The sequence below is a fragment of the Alexandromys fortis genome, unplaced genomic scaffold (assembly GCF_014885135.2).
Source record: "Alexandromys fortis isolate MF-2015 unplaced genomic scaffold, M_Fortis_MF-2015_v1.1 scaffold_220, whole genome shotgun sequence".
Lineage (NCBI taxonomy): Eukaryota > Metazoa > Chordata > Mammalia > Rodentia > Cricetidae > Alexandromys > Alexandromys fortis.
This window is the reverse complement of record NW_026068099.1, coordinates 498,293-521,483: the sequence shown is the minus strand read 5'-3', so window position 1 is coordinate 521,483 and position 23,191 is coordinate 498,293. Positions and strand designations below refer to the sequence as shown.

Sequence of the window (23,191 nt, the reverse complement as noted above, 5' to 3'; positions counted from 1 at the left end):
TTTCTTGTGTTTATCAGAGATTGACCACAGAACCTCATGCATGCTGGCCCAGGGCTCTAGCGCTGAGCTACATAACTCCAGCAGTGACTCAGCCAGTCTTGTTGTTTATACCCCATCTCACACTGCTCTATCAATAATTTTAAAGAAAATTTTAATCATAGTATTTTAATTATAAATATTTATGTATGTCATAACATATATATATGTATATATAAAGAAACACTCATCTTGGCTTGTTGGAATATGCACTGGGGAAATGGAAGCAGGGGAGTAAGTTCAAGGCCGGCTCAGCTGTACAATTATAAGCTCTAAGCTAAGACGGACTCCTGAGACCATGCCAGTAGTCAGAGAGACTATGAAGAAGTGGGAGAAAAGGAAAATACATGCCATTGCACATCAGAAAATTGAAGACGGCCATAAGGAACAAAGAGCCACTTGATATTGTTTCTTTATATGAATTTCATATTCCTTTTAAAAACTAATTTTACATATTAATTCCAGTAAAATACCATTGTTTCAAAAATAAAAATAATTTTAAAAAAGAAAGGAAAAAAATCCTAATTTTATTCTTAAAGCAGGTCTACGTTGAGATGGACTGATCCGCCTCCAGACTCTTTTGGACCTCTCCTATCTTGTTCTCATCTTTGTTGTAGTGATGCAGGTAGAACATGGGGCCACGTCCACACTAAATTACTGAGACAGACAGTCCACCCAAGTCCTAACTGGCCCTGACCCAGCTTAACTTGCAAGATCGGATGTGACTGGGTGCCCTCAAGGTGGTAAGGCCAGAGCCCAGCTCTCTGACTGCTGACATTCTTCCCCAGCTGTACTGACAAGGTCCATGACGCCTGGGTGGAGATTTTAAAAGCAACACATTTTCCTTCTCCCCATTTAAACAGATTCTCCCTCTGTTTATCCGAGCCATCCTTCCTCTTCTCTTGATTCTACTTTTCCAACATTTTGTGTGTGTGTGTGTGTGTGTGTGTTTTTTAATCTGAAGGGTATTTGGATCATCTCCTGATGACATTTTCTCACTTTCTTGTCATTCTTTGTATGAACCTAAATCATTCACGGATTAACTTGTTCACTTGGCACCCACACAGAAACACTCTACAACTATGTCTGCTTTAAAAACACACCTTCTACTTCAATCTTGGCTCATTCTTGCTGAGAGGACTAAAGGTCAGAAATTCTCTGCAAGAGATTTACAAGCATTTCCTTTCTTTTTTTCTTTGAGACAGGGTTTCTCTGTGTAGTCCTGGCTGTCCTGGAACTTACTCTGTAGACCAGGCTGGCCTTGAACTCAGAGATCCTCCTGCCTCTGCCTCCTAAGTGTTGGGATTAAAGATGTGTGCCACCACCCAGCATAACCATTTTCTAAGAGTTCCTAACAAAACAAAGAAAATCCACTTTAAACACTGGGAAATTACTGTTTGTAGGGTTCTTTGTTTCTTCTAGCATTCATATACCCACTCCTGTCTTTGTAAAATCCTTCTCAACAATCACACTAATATATATTTTCTGTCAATTTTCCTAAAAGAGGCACCTTATCCTTTATAATGGCAGGGCTACCAGAGGTCACAATGGGACTTTCCTCAGTTCTCTAAGTAGGAGCATGACGCCTGGACACTAGTGCCAATCAAAAGCTAACTCAGAGAGATGAATCCATCACCCCCACCCCCGCCCCAACTGCCCCCATTCCTCCTGAGTGATGATAATGATGGCTGCAATGATTTTAGCCATTTCTACTACTCTTGTATACTGTACTGTTCGCAGTAAGAACGATGCTTCCGAAACCCAGGCTTCTTTGTGGGGGTGCTGCTTGCCTCTGCCCTTTGACAGCTGTTGGGGCAGAAGCCGATGAGCGCAGTTAGTACCTGTACGGCCTCCTCCCGGAAAGCTTTGATGCATTCCATACTCTTCAGGAAATACAGCATTTCATTGGTATCCACAAACTGCTCAATGTGACTTATTAGCTGGAGGCTTGCTAGAATATAAGACAATTTATTCTCTTAGGTGGGAGGGATTTTTGTGAGGACACAGTACAGTTCTTGGCACATAACTGTAAGGATAAACTCTTTTGTTCAAGAGCCTCAGAATCTGGGTGAATATTAGCCAAGTTTCTCTAGAGAAGGATAAGATGCAAAAATTCCACCTCAAAAGTCTACATTTAAGAACTTTGGTGCTAGGCATGGTGGTGCACATCTTTAGTCCCAGCATTCAGGAGGCAGAAGCAGAAGGATTTATGGGAGTTTGAGACTAGCCTGGTCTACAAAGCAAATTCCAGGACACCCAAGGCTACACAAAGAAACCCTGTGTCGAAAAAACAAAGAAGGGAGGAAAGGAAGGAGGTTTGGTAAAGAGCTAGAGAAATAGCTTAGCAGTTAAGAGTCCAAGTACTGCTCTTCCAGAGGCCAGGAGTTCTATTCTTAACACCCACAACAGCCTGTAACTCTAGAGCAGGGAAGCTGATGCCCTCTTCTGGCTGTCATAGGCACTGTACTCACATGCACATACTCAGACACAGACACATAATTAAAAATAATAAATCTTTTGAAAAAAGAAATTTGCTAATATTTGCTATTTGTCAAGAAAGAAAATTAAATTTCTAACGGGCTTAGAATTACAGCTAAGTATTCTTTCTCGGGTAATCAAACACAAGATTGTAGCAGAATATTTTCTTTTGTGTTTTTGCTTGTTTCATTTTAAATCTTGTTCTTGGCTTTTTGGGGGTTTGGGTTTTTTGGTTTTTTTGTTTTGTTTTGTTTTTTGTTTTTTGAGACAGGGTTTCTCTGTATAACTGTTCTGGCTGTCCTGGAAATCCCTCTGTATATCAGGTTGGCCTAAAACTCACAGAGATCCACCTACCTCTGCCTCCCGGATGCTGGAATTATAGCATAAGCCACCACCATCCAGCCTTGTTCTTGTAACATGAATGGGGCCTGCTTGTTGGGGTTTTCTGTCCTGCCTGGTTCCCACAGCTGTTTAGCCCCAAAGAAAATCACACAGAGATCTCTATAAGTTATAAAGCTGATTGGCCTATTAGCTCAGTCTTCTTATTAGCTCTTGTAGCTTATCCCCATTTTTCTAATCTATTTTTGCCATATGGCTCAGTACCTTTTTCAGCTGGCAGGTCACATCCTGCTTCCTTGGTGGTCTGAGCAGGACTGGGAGGAATCAACTTCCTTCTTCCCAGAATTCTCCTGTTCTCATTGCATCATTTCTACTTCCTGTCTGGTTTTCCCACCTATACTTCCTGCCTGGCCAATCAGCGTTTATTTAAAACATGGTTGACAGATTACAGACAATTCTCCTGCATGCTGTTGCTTTTTTGTTTTTGTTTTTTGTTGTTTTGTTTTGTTTTTTTGGACAGTTCAAAACTACACTTTCTAATATAGTCACAGGAAATTAATCCTTCAATTCTCTAACTCTGAGACTCAGGGTAATACAAACAGTACCAGACAATGAAAAGTAACAAGCTGGTAACAACCTACCTTTTAGCAATCCCAGATCACATTAGAAAACAGCAGCCCACATTTGTCATTAGAATGAGCAATCATTACTGTGTCTATGCCCTTCCTAGACCTGAATATTCCCTGTGCTTCTCAGCACTGCACTAGCTCTGGACTCTTAATAAACAATAGCTGTTAGCAGGCAACGAATAAATGCCTCAGAAAGCAGGAGGACATTAATAATATTATCATTTACAAAGCGAGGCGCAACTCACAGTTGCCTCACAAAGAAAAAAGGAATTCTTCAGTATGAAAAATGCAGAGGAGGAGAGAAACATGCCCTGACCTAAGCTGAAGAAACCAATGAAACATGAACTTCATGGCCTAAAGGTGCACTGCCCTTTGTCCCTGAAAACTACGAACTGCCTGGCTGCATGACAATTTATGCAGCATGGCCAAGATATTCTAAGACCGCTATTTCCCAAATCCGTGACTTCATCTGAACATCCTGCTGAAAATGTATGTGAGAGAGAAGTATTAAAGCAAACTGCTTTTAAGAGTCACCTGTGAGGGCTCAAGGCCACTAACTCTGTGAATCAGAGACCGGAGCATTGTAAAGGTCTTACAAAAGACCTGAAATCAATGCTATCTAATCATTTCCTGAGGACCTTAAAGCATGTGAAAAGGATTTAGAAAAAAAAAAAATTCTAAGATAGCAATTTCTCCGGAAAAAGTATCCCCAGGACCCATTCCATCTCTCCTACCAACCCAGAGATTATGATCTCCATTACCATAAAGCATTTGACAAATTTGAGGATTAAAGAAACACTTCCCTATGCAATTTGAAAAATCTCCCCCAATGTGTCCTCCGGCAGTAAATTAATATCCACGTACAATGAAGGAGAGACAGCATGTTCCAATGGTCTTTTAAAGGAAAATAATACAACCCTAATTATCGGGCAGGAAAACGCCATCTACAAGAAGCTCAAAGCAAACAAAAGCATTTTCTCCTTTCAGCGTGCAAAGGAAAAGTAACCCAATGTCTGGCATTTCTAATACAGATCACAACAGCTTCCTTTTGCAGACAGTTTGATATAAAGTTTACCTAGCATTATAAACCTAGGCACAAACAAAGCTCTTCAGAGGTCAAGGACAGGACACTAATCCCAAATATCCCAAGTCCCCCATTTTTTTGAAATGAGAATGAAGAATATTAAGAAACTATAACATAACGGTTTCTCTTTGCTTCACTTAATAACATCTTCATCAGCTTGTCCTATTTAATATTTATTGTGTATCTACTGTGTGCAAGATGCGATGCTATGTTCCTTCGGATTCAATTAAGTTGAAGGTAAACTCCTTCCCTTTGAGGACTGCACAGTCTACTGGGGAATGCAATACACATGCACATCATCATCATCATCATCATAGGGCATAGATATGATGAGGACTTTGAATGGTGTGAGATCGTATTAATTTATCTAAAAGAAAAATGTGTATGGGACTGAATTTTTTCAAATTTTTGGTGATTGCATAAGGCAACATCAATGAACGTTGCTCCTAACTGAGCAACAAAAAGTAGAAGCTGGCTTTCTTCCAGCAGAGCCCAGGGAGACACCTTAGTAAAGAGAGTATTACCAAACAAGCATAGGGACATGAGTTCATCTTCCCATCACCTCTGTAAATAGAGGCTCCTCGGGTGTCTTGGTTAGCTAGTCTAGCCTAATTAAATTGGTAGGTTCCAGGCTCAGTGAGAGACACAATCTCAGAATATAAGGTGAAGAGTGATCGAAGAAGATACCCAAAGTTGACCTCTGGCCTCTACACACATGCATATGTCCACATGTATACACACACATGTCCACATACACCCACATACACATTTCCACATGCATATACAAAAGTATACACTCATGCCCACATGTATGCACATACAGGTTCACATGTACACGCACATGTGTCCACATATACACGCCCATATATATGTTCGTATGTACACACATATGTTCATATATATATACACACACATGTACACAGATGTACCACACACAGGGTGAGGGGAAGAATGGGAGAGAACAAACAGCCCTAAGTATGAAGAACAGAGGTGGGAAAGTGCCCAGCATGAGTGGACAAGAGAAAGGGGAGAAAAGCGAGTAAGAATTAGAAGAGAAACACTGGAGGGAAGAAGTTTCCAGAGTGTACAGGTGAGGAGGGTGAAGCTTGACTCCTGAGAAAGAGCAGAAGATGAAAGGGCTCAAGGCAAGCCTTAGGAACGATGGTATTTAAAGACGGACAGAGGAAAGAAAGCTGGAGGAAGCCAAGAAGGAACATAAAAGCCAGAATGAAGCCAGGCAGTGGTGGTGCACTTGGGAGGCAGAGGCAGGCATATCTCTGTTGAGTTTGAGGCCAGCCTGGTCTACAAGAGCTAGTTCCAGGACAGGCTCCAAAGCTCCACAGAGAAACCCTGTCTCGAAAAACCAAAAAATAAAAAAAGTAGAAGAAGCTCTCAGGATTTGTGACCTTATGCAGATGCAGTCTTTCCTATACACCTGTGTCTGGCTGTCTTGTCCTTTCCCCAGGGAAAGTTGAGGAGCTAGGACAAATAAGCACAACCACCTTCCAACAACGCCAGTGAACACAATGAGTTGCATTTTGTCTGGTGCATCTGGCTCCCGACTCTGAATTCTGCCTCTTTACCTAGACTGTTTTATGGCTCATTGACTACAGTGAACCTTTTTTTTTTTTTTTTTTTTGAGGCAGAGTTTCTCTGTAGCTTTGGTGCCTGTCCCAGAACTAGCTCTTGTAGACCAGGCTGGCCTTGAACTCCCAGAGATCCGCCTTCCTCTGCCTCCTGAGTGCTGGGATTAAAGGCTCGCGCACCACCACCCGGCTTACAGTGAACCATTTAACACCAGGGCATAACTGTGATTGGTAATGCCTTACATATTGAATATTAGGGAGAGATGTGAACAAAAGACTTCCCTCCAAACATCTGGGGCATGTCCCATTTCCTTGCCATCTTTTTAAAAAGATGCAAAAAATGACTGGGGAAAACAAACTTTCCTTCCTAATTGGTTTGTGCTTTGGTTCCCCTACTCTGTTGTATGAAGGAAACGGCTGATCACCAGGTGCTTTTCTCTGCTTCTACAGCAGTTACAGGGCTAAGAGACAGTCGGTCTTCATACTCAGTAAGTCACAGACTCAACTGTAACATGCCAAAATGTTCGGAATTAGACAATGATTCAGTAACACTTATTAGCAGCTAATATAAAAAATAGCCATTTTAGGATACTACAGCAGGCAAAGGGCCTTCATTATCTTAGGGAGGCTTCGAGAGATCTGTTCTATATTCAGTCAGGGTGTATAAGGGCTTAATAGAGTGTCATAGTTAGGGTTTGAGAGTTGCAAAGAAACACCATGACCAAAAAGCAAATTGGGGAGCAAAGGGCTTACACTTCAGCATTGCTGTTCATCACTGAAGGCAGTCAGGGAAGGAACTCAAACAGGACAGCACCCTGGAGGCAGGAGCTGATGCAGAGACCAAGGACGAGCTTGCTTCCCATGGCTTGCTCAACCTACTTGTAGAACCCAGAACCTCCAGCCTAGGGATGGCACCACCCACTAAATGAGAAAATGCCTCACAGCTGGATCTCATAGGGGCATTTCCTCAACTGAACCTCCTGCTGATGACTCTAGCTTATGTCAGATTGACACACAAAACCAGCCAGGACATAGAGTAACACAAAATCTTGTTCATATGTGAAATGAGCCCAATATTATCATGCATTCATGTCACATTCAAAGGAGACCCAGACTCAGAGATGTTCATTCCATCAGAGGAAAATGGCAGACTTTCTGTGTTTTATCTGAAATACATGCCCTCCATCTACAGAAAACATTTGACATCACCACAAGACAGACTATGATCCTTCCCAGTGCATGGTAACCAGGGCCAAGACACCTGGGGCCATAAGCTAGCCTGCCCTTCCATGAACTCGCTGCCTGTGACCTACGAAGATGTGTTCACTCAAATGGAAGAAGGTAACTACGGGTTTTCCTCTTACCTAACAGAGAAAAAGCAAGAGACTCTCTCACCTGTCACACATCATATGTAATAAATGCTGAAGGATCCTGAATGATTTCATTGAACACAAGCATCATTCAAGATGTCTCCCAATGGAATCTCATTGTTTCAATGCCTCATGAGAAGTTTACTTAGTGCTCATTTTGCAGGTATCAATAGTTAAGTAATTTTTAAAAGGTAAGAACAGATTGATATTCCTAATGACAATTGTATCTTAATTTTTAAAACTTATAAGGCAACAATAAAAATTTAAGTGTTTAAATTATAATGTTAGGTCACCCATTTTTAACAGAATAAAAACGAGTAATGTTCATTGGCAGATAAATCTCTAGGCAAGGAGTCTGTCACCAGTTAAGCCTACATGTAAATTCCAACCCTGTTTAAGGCAGAAAGTTGGATAAGATATGTGCTTGATAATAAAAAGGAATCTGTGGTGTCAGCTTAAAAGCAGACAGCTAAAATGAATTGGATCACAAAACAGCTTTCCTTTTGTGTCTCTTTACAGTAGGAATCGGCTGCTGAGGGTAAAGCCTGTGAGTTCATCAGCCGGGGGAAGAGGCACTCAAAGCATTTCACATAGGAAATGTAGCACGAGCAGTCGTTTATCTCATGATGAGGAGCTATGAGGCCAACTGACCACGTTCTGTAAGGAAGCATGCAGCAAAGCAAGGCGCCCTCAGCACTTTGCACCTTGAGACAAAAAGAAGGGAGACTATGAGGTAACCAGAGCCTGGGGACCTGTCCTATAGCAGGCAAAGCCATGAAGGATCAGAGATGCTGGGATGTCCAGGCAGATGGCAGGGCCACCTCAGTCTCCTGTCCCTTGTCCACCCAGTGCACATAGGGCCAGAGTGATTAAGTGCAGATCTAAGGGCCACCTGCCGCAAGCCTTATCATGAATTTACAAAACAAACAAACAAACAAAAAAAACCTCATTTTTTTGAACTGGGTATTTCCAGGAGAACTGGATATTAACAAGACATTATTTAATATAAATAATAAAGGAAGACAGCATTTGCAGTATTTTCTCTTTCCTTCCCAGAGGTGGGAACAACAAAACCCAATTAAGGGACTGAAAAGGCTGTTCAGCAGAGCTGATGCTTTCCCTAGGCATTTCACTTTCTTTTTTTTTTTTTTTTTTAAGTTTTACTCTACAAAAACAGAGCCACGTAAAAACCGTTCTTTTTACTAATTGTAACACCTTTAGCGAGTGCCATACATTTCCTTTTTCTTCAGGTTAGCATGGGGAAACAGCGGCAGTTACCCACCACACCACCGCATGGTTGTGGAGACAGACACAAGATCCGGGAGCAGCTGACTAACTGCCCACAGCACCCAGATAAATACAAAAAGAAGGTATTTCAAGTATTTCTTTTTAAAGGACAAAAGACAGGCTGATTTGTTTCTTAATATAAGATTCCAAGAAGTTTTCCTGGGATGTCTGTGTTCCTGGCTCTAATATTCCTGTTTGAGTCTGTATAATCTCTAGTGAATATTCTTACTGGAGAGAAAAAAAATCAAAAGACTCAGAACTACAAAAAGCATAAACTTTATGAGCCTGAAAATGGCCTTTAAAAGTGCATGTTCAAGCATCAGTAAGCAGACGGAGCTTGCTCTTTGCCTCTTTTGTCCTTTGCCCCTGAGAAACCGTTCTGCTGGACTCTGCCTAATAATCCTTCAGTTAGCACAAGGGCTGTGGCCTCCTTGTAGAAAGAGAACAAAGGCCAACAGGTACACAGGATCTCCACCGCCATCACATTATATATGCTGGCTGGGTAACAGGGGAAGGTGAACTAAGAACACAAAATGCTGCCCACCTCAAGAGAAGAGGTGCAGCCCTGACTATTTTATTATTATCATCGTCATCGTCGTCATCACCATCATCTCTTTCCAATAAGTAAAAAACTCAATTAAAATCTCACCATTTAAGCTCCACAAGTTCCATCACAGCCCATTTTCTCATGCTTAACGATTTTCTCATTAAATGCAGTAATTTCTTACAAATTGCACTAATAAAAGCAAGTCCTGCTGGGTGTTTCCTCCCTTTTTAAATGCTGTCTTTTCATTGATGTGTTAAATTAAAACCCCAGGCACAAGGAGCAGAGTAAATGCAAAGTCTTCATGGTCAGGGTCGATTCCTAAGGTCTATGCGATCTCTCTTGTTTTATTTTTGTTTTTATTTGTGTTAACTGTGAGTCCTACTTCTGTAGCTACAAAAAAAAAAAAAAAAAAAAAAAAAAGGAGGCTACTGAAGGCCTCATAACCTTAGTAGAATAAAAATGGTAGTGTGAGCTAAGGAAAGACTAGAAGAATGACAAACTCACCACATGTAAAAAATCATAACAACATATCATTTTAAACTTTGGATGGCTAAGATCTTCTTCTTAAACAGTCTGGTTGTAAGACCAGATCTCTTGCCAGGGTGGGTGGTAAATTTTAAATTTCATGGCCAATGGATGAACTCCACAGCATTTTATGATCTTGCAATTTTTTTCATTAAAAACATACATTAAACATTAAAAGCTTATTAACATTTCCCACAAAGCCTAAAGGTCATCAGTTAATATAAGAAATATAGCAGTGAGATACAGAACAAAGAACATTCTCTCTCTAAAACGATTAATTTTCTCTAGTTCCAGAAAAAAATGAAGGAATATATTTGAAGCAAAAAAAGTCATGCCATGCTAGCATAAGAAAGAAACCAAAGGAAAACTTTCTCATTAAATAAAGAAGAGATTCCTTTGGGTCATTTATGTAAAGAATACACCATATGTTTATGTACTGTATATGCCATACTCCTGAAAGGATGTACTGGGTTTGGGGTGAGAGGCAGGAAGGGAAGAGAAAGTTGGGGTCCACAAGTTCCCAAGGTCCTAGAATTCTAGCAGTTGGAAAAATTTACTAAAATAAGAGATATGGAAGAATAAGAGCCTTACCATCTTGATCTGATCCTATTCCAGATGAGCGATAGGAAGAAAGAAGATACAGGACGGCAGTGTTTTGCAGTAACTGGCTTCATACCTGAGAAGATACTGATGCTACCACCTACTGCAGGGATTAAGAAGAAGGAACCCAGTAGCCATATAACAGTAGCCAAGAGGAAACAGTCTGGAACAAGAGCCCAATCTGGCAATGGCATCCAATTAAAACTTGGTAATTGAATGAAATTGAAATTCCTGTATCAGTTGAAGATACACAGTGACTGATGAGTCAGACTGCACACAGGCAGGCAGCAGCTGAGGATGCTTCTGTGCACACCAGAGGAGAGGCAGCATCCTACTTACACGATGCATCAAGAATTTGAGTCATTCTTGAATAACATATTCTCCATAACCCTTTGTTAATGTAGCACCTTCTCTTAAGAATCCTCAGATCTCCTTTTCCCCCCATTTACATTTTTCCTCTATTGGTTAATGAAGAAAGTTTAATATTTAGAGTTCAGAATATAGAAATGCTGTATTTCCCTATGTGGTGGCTAATCTTTGCCAACTCTACTAGACTTGGTTACCTAGGAGACATATATCTGTGTGTATGGTTGAGCGAGTTTCCAGAGTTTCACTGAGGAAGGAAGACCCACTTTCAGTGTGGGTAGTTGTGTTAATCTGAATATGAATGGTCCCCATCGGCTCATATATGTGAATGCTTGGTCACTAGGGAGTGGCACTATTAGGCGTGGCTTTGTTGGAGGAAATGTGTTATTGGGGGTGGGCTTTGATGTTTTCAATGTTCAAGGCAGGCCCGATGTCACTCTCTCTTCCTGCTGATCAGGATGGAGAACTCTCAACTCCATCTCCAGCACCATGTTTGCCTGCACACTGCCTTGCTTCCCACCATGATGGCAATAGACTAAACCTCTAAACCTGTAAGCCAGTCCCAACTAAATATGTTTTCCTTTATAAAAGTTGCTATGGCCATGGTGTCTCTCACAGACTAAGAACAGAAGCACCGTCTCAGGAATTGGACTCTAGCCTGAAGGTAAGGGAACAAGCAGGGCACCAGCACCCACCTCACTCTGAGCCCTGGCTGTGGGTACAGTGTGACCTCACATCCTGCCACATGGTTTCCCTGCCACCACAGACAGTCTCCCTACAAACTGTGAGCCAAAAGAAAGAGTACCGTCCATAAGATGCTCCTGTCAGTATTGTGTCATAGCCATGAGAAAAGTAACTAGTATATTCTATTTCTTATTTCATAGGTCTTAGATTTGGGAACTGATTAAAAGAATCAAAGAAAAAATTCTGGTTTAACTCAAAGATTCAAATTTCTGTTACTTCCAAGCTGTGGTCTATTAAAGTTAACAACAGAAACAAAGTGATTCAGTACGAGCTGGCAATATGCAGAGAGCATAAGAAAATATGGAAGTCACCTTGCCTCGCTGATGGCGGACTAACTATATTACTATGAAAATGAATTATACGACAAAAAAATGTTAGTAGGCATTGCTATCTACAGGTCCTCAAAGCACAGGCATTTTCAGAGTAGGTCTGGGGAAGGGAAAAGACAGGACACTTTTTTAACTAGAATAGCATGAGCAAACATAGAGAGGGAAGAAAGCTCATGCCAGGAAGGGATCCCCAGGAATACTGTTTGGTTTGAGTACAGGGTTCACAGAAGAGACCACAAAAATGATGGGCTAGGAGCAGTGGCATGGGATCAGACTGCAGCAAGTCTTAGATGATGGATTCATTTCAAAGAAATGGGGCATGATTAAAAAGGGCTGACCCACATACTATAAGCTAAATCTGCACAAACACACGGGCTAGACTAAAAATAAGAACTTTATAGAAAATTAACACAGGATGCTGGAACTGCCCAGTGGTGAGATAGTGACAGACTGAAACAGCATAGTGGTGGACAGGATGGAAAGAGAGACGTGAGGGAGCAGGTTCAGAAATGAAGTCACTGAAAATGACTACAGAGTGATCTGAAATAGTCATTGGCAGTAAAGGGGCAGAAATAACAGAGTAACAGACACAGCAAAACAAGCTTGGGGGAAGCGCTGCCAACAGCAGGAACACTGGAGCGGGCCATCAGTGAGGCTGCAGGGTCACTTGGGGACTTTCTGCCCTCTTACCTCCTTTTTATGACCTACTCCTTCAATTCTTTCTCAAACTGTTGTTCACCTGCGCCTGGACCCATACAGTCCATCTTCCCTCCTACTGCCTAACAGCTTGCCTGCACTCCACCCCTGTTGGAGGATCCCACCCTGGCTCAGGCCTTTATAGAAGAGCATTTCTGTGTTACTTTCCCCAGAAGGACCTAAGTCCAGATCTGGGTAACCAACTTAATATGCTGTTCCTTCCTCATTAGTAGCAATTTCTTCCAGATGCTCAAAACAAAAATCTTGGGAGTCCCTCTTGATCTCTTTCCTTCTCCCAGACCTGATCAGCTGAAGTGTCCACTGTACTTCCAGATCATACCAAGGATCTGCCTACTCTCATGGTATGTTGCCCCCCTCCCTGAGGTCTAGCCATCTGCCTGTCATGTCTTCCTTTCTCACAGAGGCATAAACCAAATTAAGTCGCCTTCTATCATGGCCTTCCGGTGGTTTCCTGCTCCACAGAGAGTACAGATCTGAAGATCCAGTACTCTGTGATGCACACCCAACCACTGCTCTGATCTCTCCTCCTACTCCTGTCCTCCAGGAACCATACTGGCCTCCCTGAAGGGGAGTCATGCACATACTGCTTCAAAGCGGCATGTTCATCCTGCCTGCAGGTTGCACCACAGATACTCACCAGACTTTTTCTTCCACAAGTGAGGCCTTCTCTGATCCTTCAGATAAAAGCACATCTCTAATCCTAGAATAACCAGGCCTATCACTCTGCTTAATTTTCCTTTATAGTACTGTATAGCGGGAGGTTACTTATTCGTTTCCCAGCTGCCCAGATCCGAAATAACCACAAAGAAACTATATTAATTACAATACTGCCTGGCCTATTAGCTTACACTTCTTATTAACTAAATCTTATATCTTAAATTAACCCATTTCTATTATTCTGTATTTTACCATGAGACTCGTAGTTTAGGTAAGGTTCCTAGGCATCACTATCCTTTGGCAGCTACATGGTGTCTCTCTGACTCCACCTACTTTTCTCCTCTATCTGTGCTTGGAATTCCCACCTTACTCTATTTTGCCCTATCATAGGTCAAAGTAGCTTCATTCATTAACCAATAAAAGCAACACATAGACAGAAGGACTTCTCATACCAATACTGTAATAAATTCTCCCAAAATTCATGCCCGTACAATGTGACTTACTTGGAAATAAGACCCTTACAGATATAATTAATATGAGAACACTAGAGTAGGTTTGAATCTAATATGACTGGCCTCCTTAAAAAGCAACAGCAAATTTAGACACAAATGCATATGGAGAATTCCATATTAGGAGGCAGAGACTGCAATAATACATCATAAGTCAAGAATACCAAGGACTGCCAGATGTCACCAAAAGCTACACAAGAGTCACTAAACACGTTCTCCCTCGAAAGAAACCAAATCTGCCAAACCTTGATTTCAGGCTCCCAGACTTCAGAATGATTAGATCTTGTTGCTTTAAAAAAAACATTTTTTTCATCAGTACAATATTTATAACACTTGAGTATCCAAGAAAACATCTACAATACAACTCCTGTACCTGAGGCTCAGAGACCACTCCTGAAGGAGAGTCAGAAACACTGTGAGAGCCAGAGGAACAGGAAGTTTGCTGTGAGATGTATCTCCTACACATGTCAGAGAAACTTACAAAAAGAAACAGTCTTCCCCAGTGAAGAGCACACAATTCATTATCCAGTACCAAGTGATCAGCCCTAAAAACATCCACGAGCAACAGTATTCAGGCTGAGGAGGCTGTATTATATATACATATGAGTGTACAACAACAATTAAAGAAAAAGAGGCCATGAATTTGAAGCAAACTTCTGCTGCTTTAAGCCACTCAGTTGGTCCTACCCTGTAGCCCTGGGAAACTAATAGGTACTTTAGCTGTGAGAATCACTCCTGGGCATGCATAGCACCTTATCTGCCATCTGTACATGTACATCTTGCTATCATAACTGGCTCACAGAAGATATTCAACAAGCCTTTGCTAAATCCATGAACAAATGATCCAAGTCTCATTGTTTGATCCTCTAAAACCACATGGAAAGAAGATGCCTTCTTGGAACTCCGTGAACAGTCGAGAACTCTCTTTTACCTCTTCTTCAATTTTACAGAAACGAAAACAGTTTCAATGAAGTTTCAAGGGAACAGGAAAATCCACAAAGAAAAATAAACTACATAAGAGAGTACATGGAAATACAGGGTGATGACACATGACTAATAAGATCATAATTATTTCTGCACACACTGTCTTTGTTTCTTTTCCTGTTGCTGTGAGAATTACCTTGGCAAAAGCAACTTGAGGGGAAAAGGGTTTATTCTGCTCACAATTCATATTACAATCCTTCACTGTATGGAAGTCAAGGTTATAAGAACTTGAAGCAGTAAACATTACATCCACACTCAAGAGCAGAAAGCAGTAAATTAATGCACCCATATTTGTCTTTACTCAGCTTTCTCCACTTTTTACACAGTCCAGAATTCTGAGTCTAGGGAATGGCGCCACCCACAGTGGGCAAGCTTTCCCACCTCGACAACATAATCAAGATAACTCCCCACAGACACTCCAACAGACCAACCTGAGCTAGACAAGATAAGCCCCCATAGATACTCCAACAGACCAACCTGAGCTAGACAAGATAAGCCCCCATAGACACTCCAACAGACCACCTGAGCTAGACAAGATAACTCCTCCCCCAGACACTCCAACAGACCACCTGAGCTAGACAAGATAACACCCTCCCCCCCAGACACTCCAACAGACCACCTGAGCTAAATAGTCTCTTACTGAGTTCTTTCACAACTAACTACAAACTGTCTCACAACTATCTATAGCTCCAAACAGGGAATCCAGTACCCTCTTCTGACCTCCACAGGTACCAGGCACACTTGTGGTAATACAGCCTAGATTATTCCATATATATTTTCTCACATACATGCAGGGAAAATACTTACATAAATAAAATTTTAAAAATATTTTTAAAATTTAGCATATATTATCTCATTATTATGTTTTATTTTTATTTTATATGCCAGTTCAAAAATCATCTTTAATTTTATTTAATTTTGTTTGTCCTTTGTTTTCTGCTGGTTTTGTTTTTTTCTTTTTTGCTTCCATGTATGTATGTGCACTTTGTGCCTGCCTGATGCCCAGGAAGGTCAGAAAACGGCATAGCTCTCGGGAATCTGGCGCTCTTTTCTGGTCTCTGCAGGTGTCTACTTTTACATACATGGCATTCACACAGAGACATATACATATAAGTAAAAATAAAAAAGTTCAATAAATTTTTAAAAATAAACTATAAAAAAGAGAAATGGAACAAATTGTGGGATAATACAGCATAGATTATTCTATAAATATATTCTTTTCAGTGCATAAGACAAAAATTGAACAAAACACACATGAGCTTAATAAGAATGGCACAAAAGAAGAAACAAATGAGAGGAATAACAAACCTATTCATTTTGGCTATCTATAAACATTGGCTAAGACTTGACACACTAAAGCATCTACCATCACTACATCTTGTCTATTTCCCACCTTTATGTGCTGATAGAGTCTGGTATCTCTGTGATATCTGCTGTCCTAAGTGACATCGTCTCTTAACAATACGAATGAATTCTCATGAAGTAGAGTTCTAAAAACAAGGATAACCTTGTAACACCTGTTTATTTTTCTAAAAACCTATGCTACCTGAGCTGACCATGTTTTCTTTTTGGTACCGTGTTAAGTACCTTCAGTCTCTTAGTAAGTGAGGTGAGACACAGATTACCATGATCTCATTGGCTCAGAATCTCTCAAGGTGCAGCACTTTCAATACCCGACACATCACAGGAAATCCACAAAGACATGCATTGGAACAGATGTCCAGCCAAAGGGCCACGTCTGGAACCCTTCAGCTAGCAGCAGAATGCACAGTCCTTGTAGGCCAAAGGGAACGTGTCAGAGCAGGCTACACGATAGGCCATAAAGCATCTCCACAAAAGGCCTAGCACCATTCTAAACTTAATCACGACAAAAGCTGGGAAGTTCTCAGCATCTCAAAGTTTCTCCTCTTTGGCATAGTGGCACATGTCTGTAATCCCAGAACTTGGAAGGATGAATGTGAGATGAATGTCAAGGCCAGACTAGTTTGAGGTCAGCCTAAACCACATAAAATGACCCTGATTTAAAAACCAACCAAATAAATAAGACATACAGTTTTAAATAACCCAAGGGTCAAAAGAAGATCATGAAAGACACTAGAAAATATCTGAATTGAATAGAAATAAGTACACGACACACGACAACCTAGAATATCCAGCTAAAGAACTACGTAGACTGGAAGTATAGTGTAAATGCCTATATAAGATAAGAGGTTTTAGGGGCTGCGCAAATTGCTTAAAAGATGATGAAGTGCTTGCTGTGCAGGCATGAGTGTGAGTCCCAGAATCCATAGGAAAATGTCATGTCAGGCTCTCGTAATCCCTGCTCAGGATGGCAGACTGGCGGGTTGCTGGGGCTTGCTGACCAGCCTGCCCAGGTCACTTAGTGAGCTCCAAACCAGTGAGAGGCCCAGTTTTCAAAACAAAGATGTATACTGCCAGGGCCCTTGGTTACCAGGGCCCTAGGTTGCTTCCTAGAGGTTGAAAGTGCATCCCTATTGTTGAAGACACAGGACCAGAGCTCTGAGATGGATCTGACCCGGAAGCCTACGCCCCGAGTTCAGTCACATCAGGTGGCTCACATCTTCCTCTAACTCCAATTCTAGGGGATCCAAAGCCATCTTCTGGCCTCTGTGAGCACCCACACACATGACACCTACACACATATACATAATTAAAAATAAAAACAACTTTTTAAAAAGACAAGCCATAGACAACATATCTGCAAATCATATTTGATAAAGAACTGGACCAGAACATACACATCCCTCATCTTAGCAAGACAAACCAGTTAAAAGTCATCAAAAAACTGGAATGCAAATACCCCAAAAAAGATATACAAGTAGTTTACAAACTACACATTAAAATCATAAGGAAATACCATAAGAAAAACCTTGTGTTTTACAAGTAGGGATGGTATGATAGACCTCTTTTCAGGAGTTTGGCTGCTTCTAAAGTTAAAACGTGGGTCAGTAAGATGGCTCATTGGGAAGTATTGTCTGAGAGCTTGGGTATTCCCTGGAACCCACTGTAGAAGAAAAAGAATAGCCTCCTCTGACCTCCATACATGGCAAGTGGCAAGTTTGTATGTATGCATGTGCACACACATACACACACAAATAATAATAATAATACATTTTAATTTTTTTCCAAAAAAAAAAAACACATGCAAACCACACTTACATACAAATGTCAGAGCAGCACCATCTGAAACAACCCCAAGTGGAAACAATCCAAGTGTCCATCACCTGGCGAATGGATAAGTGAACAGTGACACTCCTGAACAGGTAAGCAGGTAAAAGTTAAGGTTCTGTATTCATTGTTTTACCCAGAAATAAGCAGTCTGCTGAAATCAGGAACCACTCGCGCCATATATTCCAATGTGGACAACCTTGAAGACAGGATCAGTGAAAAGCTGAATGCAAACGACTGTACTGAATGGCTCCATTTAGACTGTTCTAGAAACAGCAAATCTGCAGTGACAAAAAGTTGCTGCTCACAGTGGGATGACATGGGGCAAGAACACTTTCCTTCGCCAGGCAGTAATGGCGCACGCCTTTAATCCCAGCACTTGAGAGGCAGAGGCAGGCCAGTCTCTGAGTTTGAGGCCAGCGTGGTCTACAAAGCAAGTCCCAGGACAGCCAGGGTTACACAGAGAGACCCTGTCTCAGGAAACCAAAAAAAAAAAAAAAAAAAAAAAAAGGAAGGAAGGAAGGAAAGAAAGAAGGAAGGAAGGCAGGCCTTATTTCACTGGATTTCAGGGTGACAACACTTCTCTATGAAATGCAAAAGCTCCCCCAAACATGCTTCCAGCAGGAACTTACTTCAATAGAGCTGTTGAGAGCTGGCATCAACAGTGTAGATCTAGAGTTCTACCACAGCCGGGAAACACTACATGTTTCTGCTATGAACCAGCTACTGAAGCTCAGCTGGAAAAATCAGCCCCAATGGACACAACATACTACAGGAAATGACAGAACACAGTTCTCCAGGAAGAATGGCTTGTTCAGTATAAGTCCATTTTCCTGCTGCTTTGATATCTCTGATGAAAACATTCCTAATCCCTGCTGGAACTCTTCTGGATGTGACTCAAAACCCCTTACTCCTGGCCAAAGAAGCGAGTATGCCATTTTTAGTTCAAGGACCTAAGAGGGACTAACTGTACCAATTACACTTGCCAGCTCTTCCTGCATCAGCATATTGTTGGCCTTGGGCTTGCAATTTGAAAGGAGAGGACCACACACTTTTACTCATCTAAGTGAGACTCCAAGCTGTTTCTTGGCTCCTTGCAACACATCTCAGCCGATTAGTGCCTATTTCAACAAAAGTCTGACATCCTTTCCTAAATATCTTAATTGGTTAAGAGCTTCTGTCGTTTGCCACTGGCAGTCACTTTAAGTCATTGATTAAAGCAGTTTGCACATCAGCACAATCTGAAATCCATTTCTTTTTCAACCAGCTGGGCTTGAAAAGCGACCTTTAAGACAGCCCAATTCAAGCACGAACGCAGTGCTCTGCGCGACAACAATCCATCACACAAGGAAGAGAATCTATAGACAGTGTAAGGGGCAAACCAAATTGCCATGAGTAAGTACTCCGCTGCTTTCTGTCTTATAAACAGAAATCGGACTGGTTCCAATGTACACACAGCAGGCCCTTTACCAACTAAGCCACAGTTCTAGCCCCTGAAAATACTCTAATGATAGTTAGTTACATGTGAATGATGGTCTTTAGTTTCCATATAATGTCATTTCTAGTTTATCTTTTCATCTTTATTTCACATTTCATTTTAATTATCTGGCTGATGAGCTTTACTGCACTAAAGTGTACATTCAGGGTAGACGTGCATGCCAGAAGCTACAGAAGACATGAACTGACTCGGAACTGGACACAGCATCTTTTACCCATTTGCCATCTGTAGAAAGTCATCCTAACTATTCTGGGCCTCAGTCCACCCACGTGGAAGATGACTCCAAGGGCCACTGATGTGTAATTATTGTGTCAAATTGTAACACATGTCTCCTGCAGGTCCTTCAGGATTCCAAATAGCCTTTTATGTTCGAATATGATACATGTCCTGATGAATGATGCATGATACTCGAGTTCTGACTTAACAATTGAAATCAAGTCAAAAAAGATGCAAGTGAAAATATTTAATAAAAAATATAAATTATAGTCTAAAGCCCGAGTCAGCAATTGTGTGTTCTCTCCCTCATGACTACATGCTATTCTGGAAAAGATATAAGAAAGTATGTCAAACTTTTTTCAAAAATTTTTTATGGATCTGAAGATGTTTATAAGTTAATCACTGTAGTTTCTTTTTAAAAATATGTTCAAGATATTTAGCAAAACTTTTTCTTAAGTTGACAAGTTCTGTGTAGATAAAGGTCACATTTTTTGTTTGTTGTTTGGTTATTTGTTTTGTTTTTCAAGACAGGGTTTCTCTGTGTAGCAGTCCTGGCTGTCCTGGAACTCAGAGAGATCTACCTGCCTCTGCCTCCCCAGTACCGGCATTAAAGGAGTGTGCCACCACTGCCCAGCAACCACATTTTAATCTAATCTTTATCTGGACAAAGCTCTGACAGATTATATAATTCATTCTCTGAATTATATACATCAGGACAACCTACAAAAAGGAAACACACACACACATACTGGGGGGCTGACTCTTCTAGATCACAAGGCTCAAAAATCCACAGTTCAGAATTGACTTGTGGCATAAAAATCACATATTTATGTAAATAAGTTTCTGTGAAAATAGGACAGAACTATATCACATGAAAATAGAATGAAAAAAACACTTACTGCACTTTGATGAATAATATAATTTCATTACCATTTAATTATAGCATGTTTTACCTAGTGCTGGAAAAACTTGGAAAAATAAATTTTAGAAAACATTTCTTAATATTAAAAGAATACTTTTGAAGAAAAATGAATAAAAAACATGGTGGGGTTCACAAAATCACAGAGACGTGGGAGTAAGATCTGATCTAAATAAACTAAAGGAAAGAGAGGCAGAAGGATTAAAGCCTCTGGACCCACAGAACACACTGAGCATCCTCTATCAAACGGACGTGGGATATTGCCAGTGTCAACAAACAATGGAGGAGAGTCAGCACCACTTCTACCTGGGATGTCCTGACATTCTGTGGTGGGCTGGAGTTCCAGTTCCCTGTCACTATGCAAACATCTAATATAAAACAGACCCTATATTCTGCATGGCAAAAAAGGACCCATCAATGAGGAAGTCATGTCATTATAAAATAAGTTATGTTCCATCCTACTAGCTGCTTCCACGTGTCCATCTTTTCTAGCAGGAACATCTTAGCTCTTTTACCTAATGTCCCATATGCAGGTGGAATTTATCAGTTCAGACACAGGCATGGGGAATGACTAAAGTGTGGCTAGTCTTTCTCCCCTGTCTTGCTGTCTGCCCTTAGACCACATTAGCGTTCTTAAGTAAAGTAGGGAAAGTGTTAGAAATCTGTGGCGTTCTACTAATGGTTGGGTAGGGAAAGACATTCAAACTAGTGGACAGATTTGATCTGAGGAGCCTCGGAGAAGTCTGTGAAACCACAATTATAGGTAATAAACCATAGATGCTGACAACAGTTCTTTCATGAACAGCATGAATGAACAGGGAAATGAGCTGACTTTCACCAGGGAAGGATGTTATTATGCATGTGGTCATGGTCAAGACCGTCCACATTGTACAACTGTGGTAACAGAATGGCAGGGCGAACAGTGAAGAAGGGACTTAATAGAAAGATACAACAGCTCCCAGAAAGCCCAGCAGCCAGGAGTGTTTCTATCTCCTATCTGTCAATATGATTAGAAAAAGAGTAATCATCCCCCCACCCCACACTGAACACCAGAAGACAAGGAAGTGTATAGCTGCCTACAGTAGACTGCTGATCTTAGCAGATGGTAATATTAGTAAGGACTCAATGGACACATGCTGCAAGCAGACAGGACAGAAAGTAAGTACTCCCATGTTTTAGTTAATACCAGTGGGCAATACGGTCATTTCTACCTAAGCGATATTATCAACAATCTACTGTTAGTCAAACTTCTGTCAATCAATCAAAAAAACAGACAAGAAAAAGGAGGACTTCTTCCTCCCTTCCCTTAACAGAGTTCTCTTGGAGGGATAAAGCAGATCACTACCTGGAAGGGTGCTTAAGATCTGGATAGAGTATGCTTTGATATGCAAGGAAATGTGAGTTTTGGATCATAAAGGCCTAGGTAGAGAGATGCCAAGCAGAAGAACAAAGTAAGACAAGAAATGAGCAGACAAAACTTTTGAAGTAGAAAGCAAGAGTGGGAGGAGCAAAAGAGAAGCCACAAGGCACCAGCATTAACAAGCTGGGTCCCTTCACTGCAAGTCTGGTCTGGTGAGAGCCGTGGGGCTGTGATGCAGCCAACCCAAGAGGAAGTACAGAGAACACCACTGTCACAGCACAGCAGTGTCACACTCACTGAACAACAGGCTGCCAATCAAAAGGCCCCAAAGACACAAGGTTGTAGATATGGGACATAATACGTAGGAAAGGGGGCCATCAAAATGGCTTAGCAGGTAAAGCTGCTCACCACAAAATCTGATTACCTGAGTTGGATCCTGGAGCCCCATATGGTAGAAAATCAACTGATGCAAGTTCCCTTCTGACCTACACACATGTGCGCGTGCACACACACACACACACACACACACACACACACACACACAAATATAACAATAATAAAAATAAATGAATAAATGAATGCAATTTAAAAAAAAGTAGGAAAAAATGTTGTTAGAAAGCAGAGAAACAATTTGCTAATCAGAAAAATTTGCTATGTGAATGAAGCTTATGTTCAAATCCCTGTATGATTTTTGGAGAAGTCCAGCTCTTCCAATTTTACCTTGTTTTTCATCAGCAAAATGGATATAATCATGGTGTGGGACAATGGTCTATATTCTATTATATTTTAAATAAACGCTGATTGGCCAGTAGCCAGGCAGGAAGTATAGGCAGGACAACCAGACAGGAAGTAGAAGCGGGTCAATGAGAACACATCATTCTGAGAAGAAGGAAGTCCTAGTCTGCAGTACTGACCCAACCACTGGAGAAGTAAGATGTGACTGCCTTGCTGAATAAGGTACTGAGCCACGTGGCTAACATAGACAAGAATAACGGGCTAATGTAAGTTATAAGAGTTAATAAAATGCCTGAGCTAATGAGCCAATCACTAATGTAGACCTCTGTGTGATTTCTTTGGGACTTAAGGGCTGCAGGACCAGGCGGGACAGAAAAACTCAGTCAACCTAAGCACACCTCTTAGAACCTGTATGCCATGCAGTCTATTTCCCTTGTTATTTTAAAAGACTGATGATTCAAACCCTAATTCTGTGGCGCAGGGAAAC

The 23,191-nt window shown here is 41.1% G+C and overlaps 1 protein-coding gene across 1 annotated transcript in view; it reads right to left on the bottom strand.

The window, feature by feature from the left end:
- Window positions 1-23,191, bottom strand: part of Xrcc5 (X-ray repair cross complementing 5) — a 92,862-nt gene that overhangs the window by 10,791 nt on the left and 58,880 nt on the right. Inside the window, exon 17 of the mRNA XM_050123763.1 lies at window positions 1,878-1,987. Within this exon, the coding sequence (XP_049979720.1) occupies window positions 1,878-1,987 (110 nt within the window). The remainder of the gene's footprint in view (window positions 1-1,877; window positions 1,988-23,191) is intronic.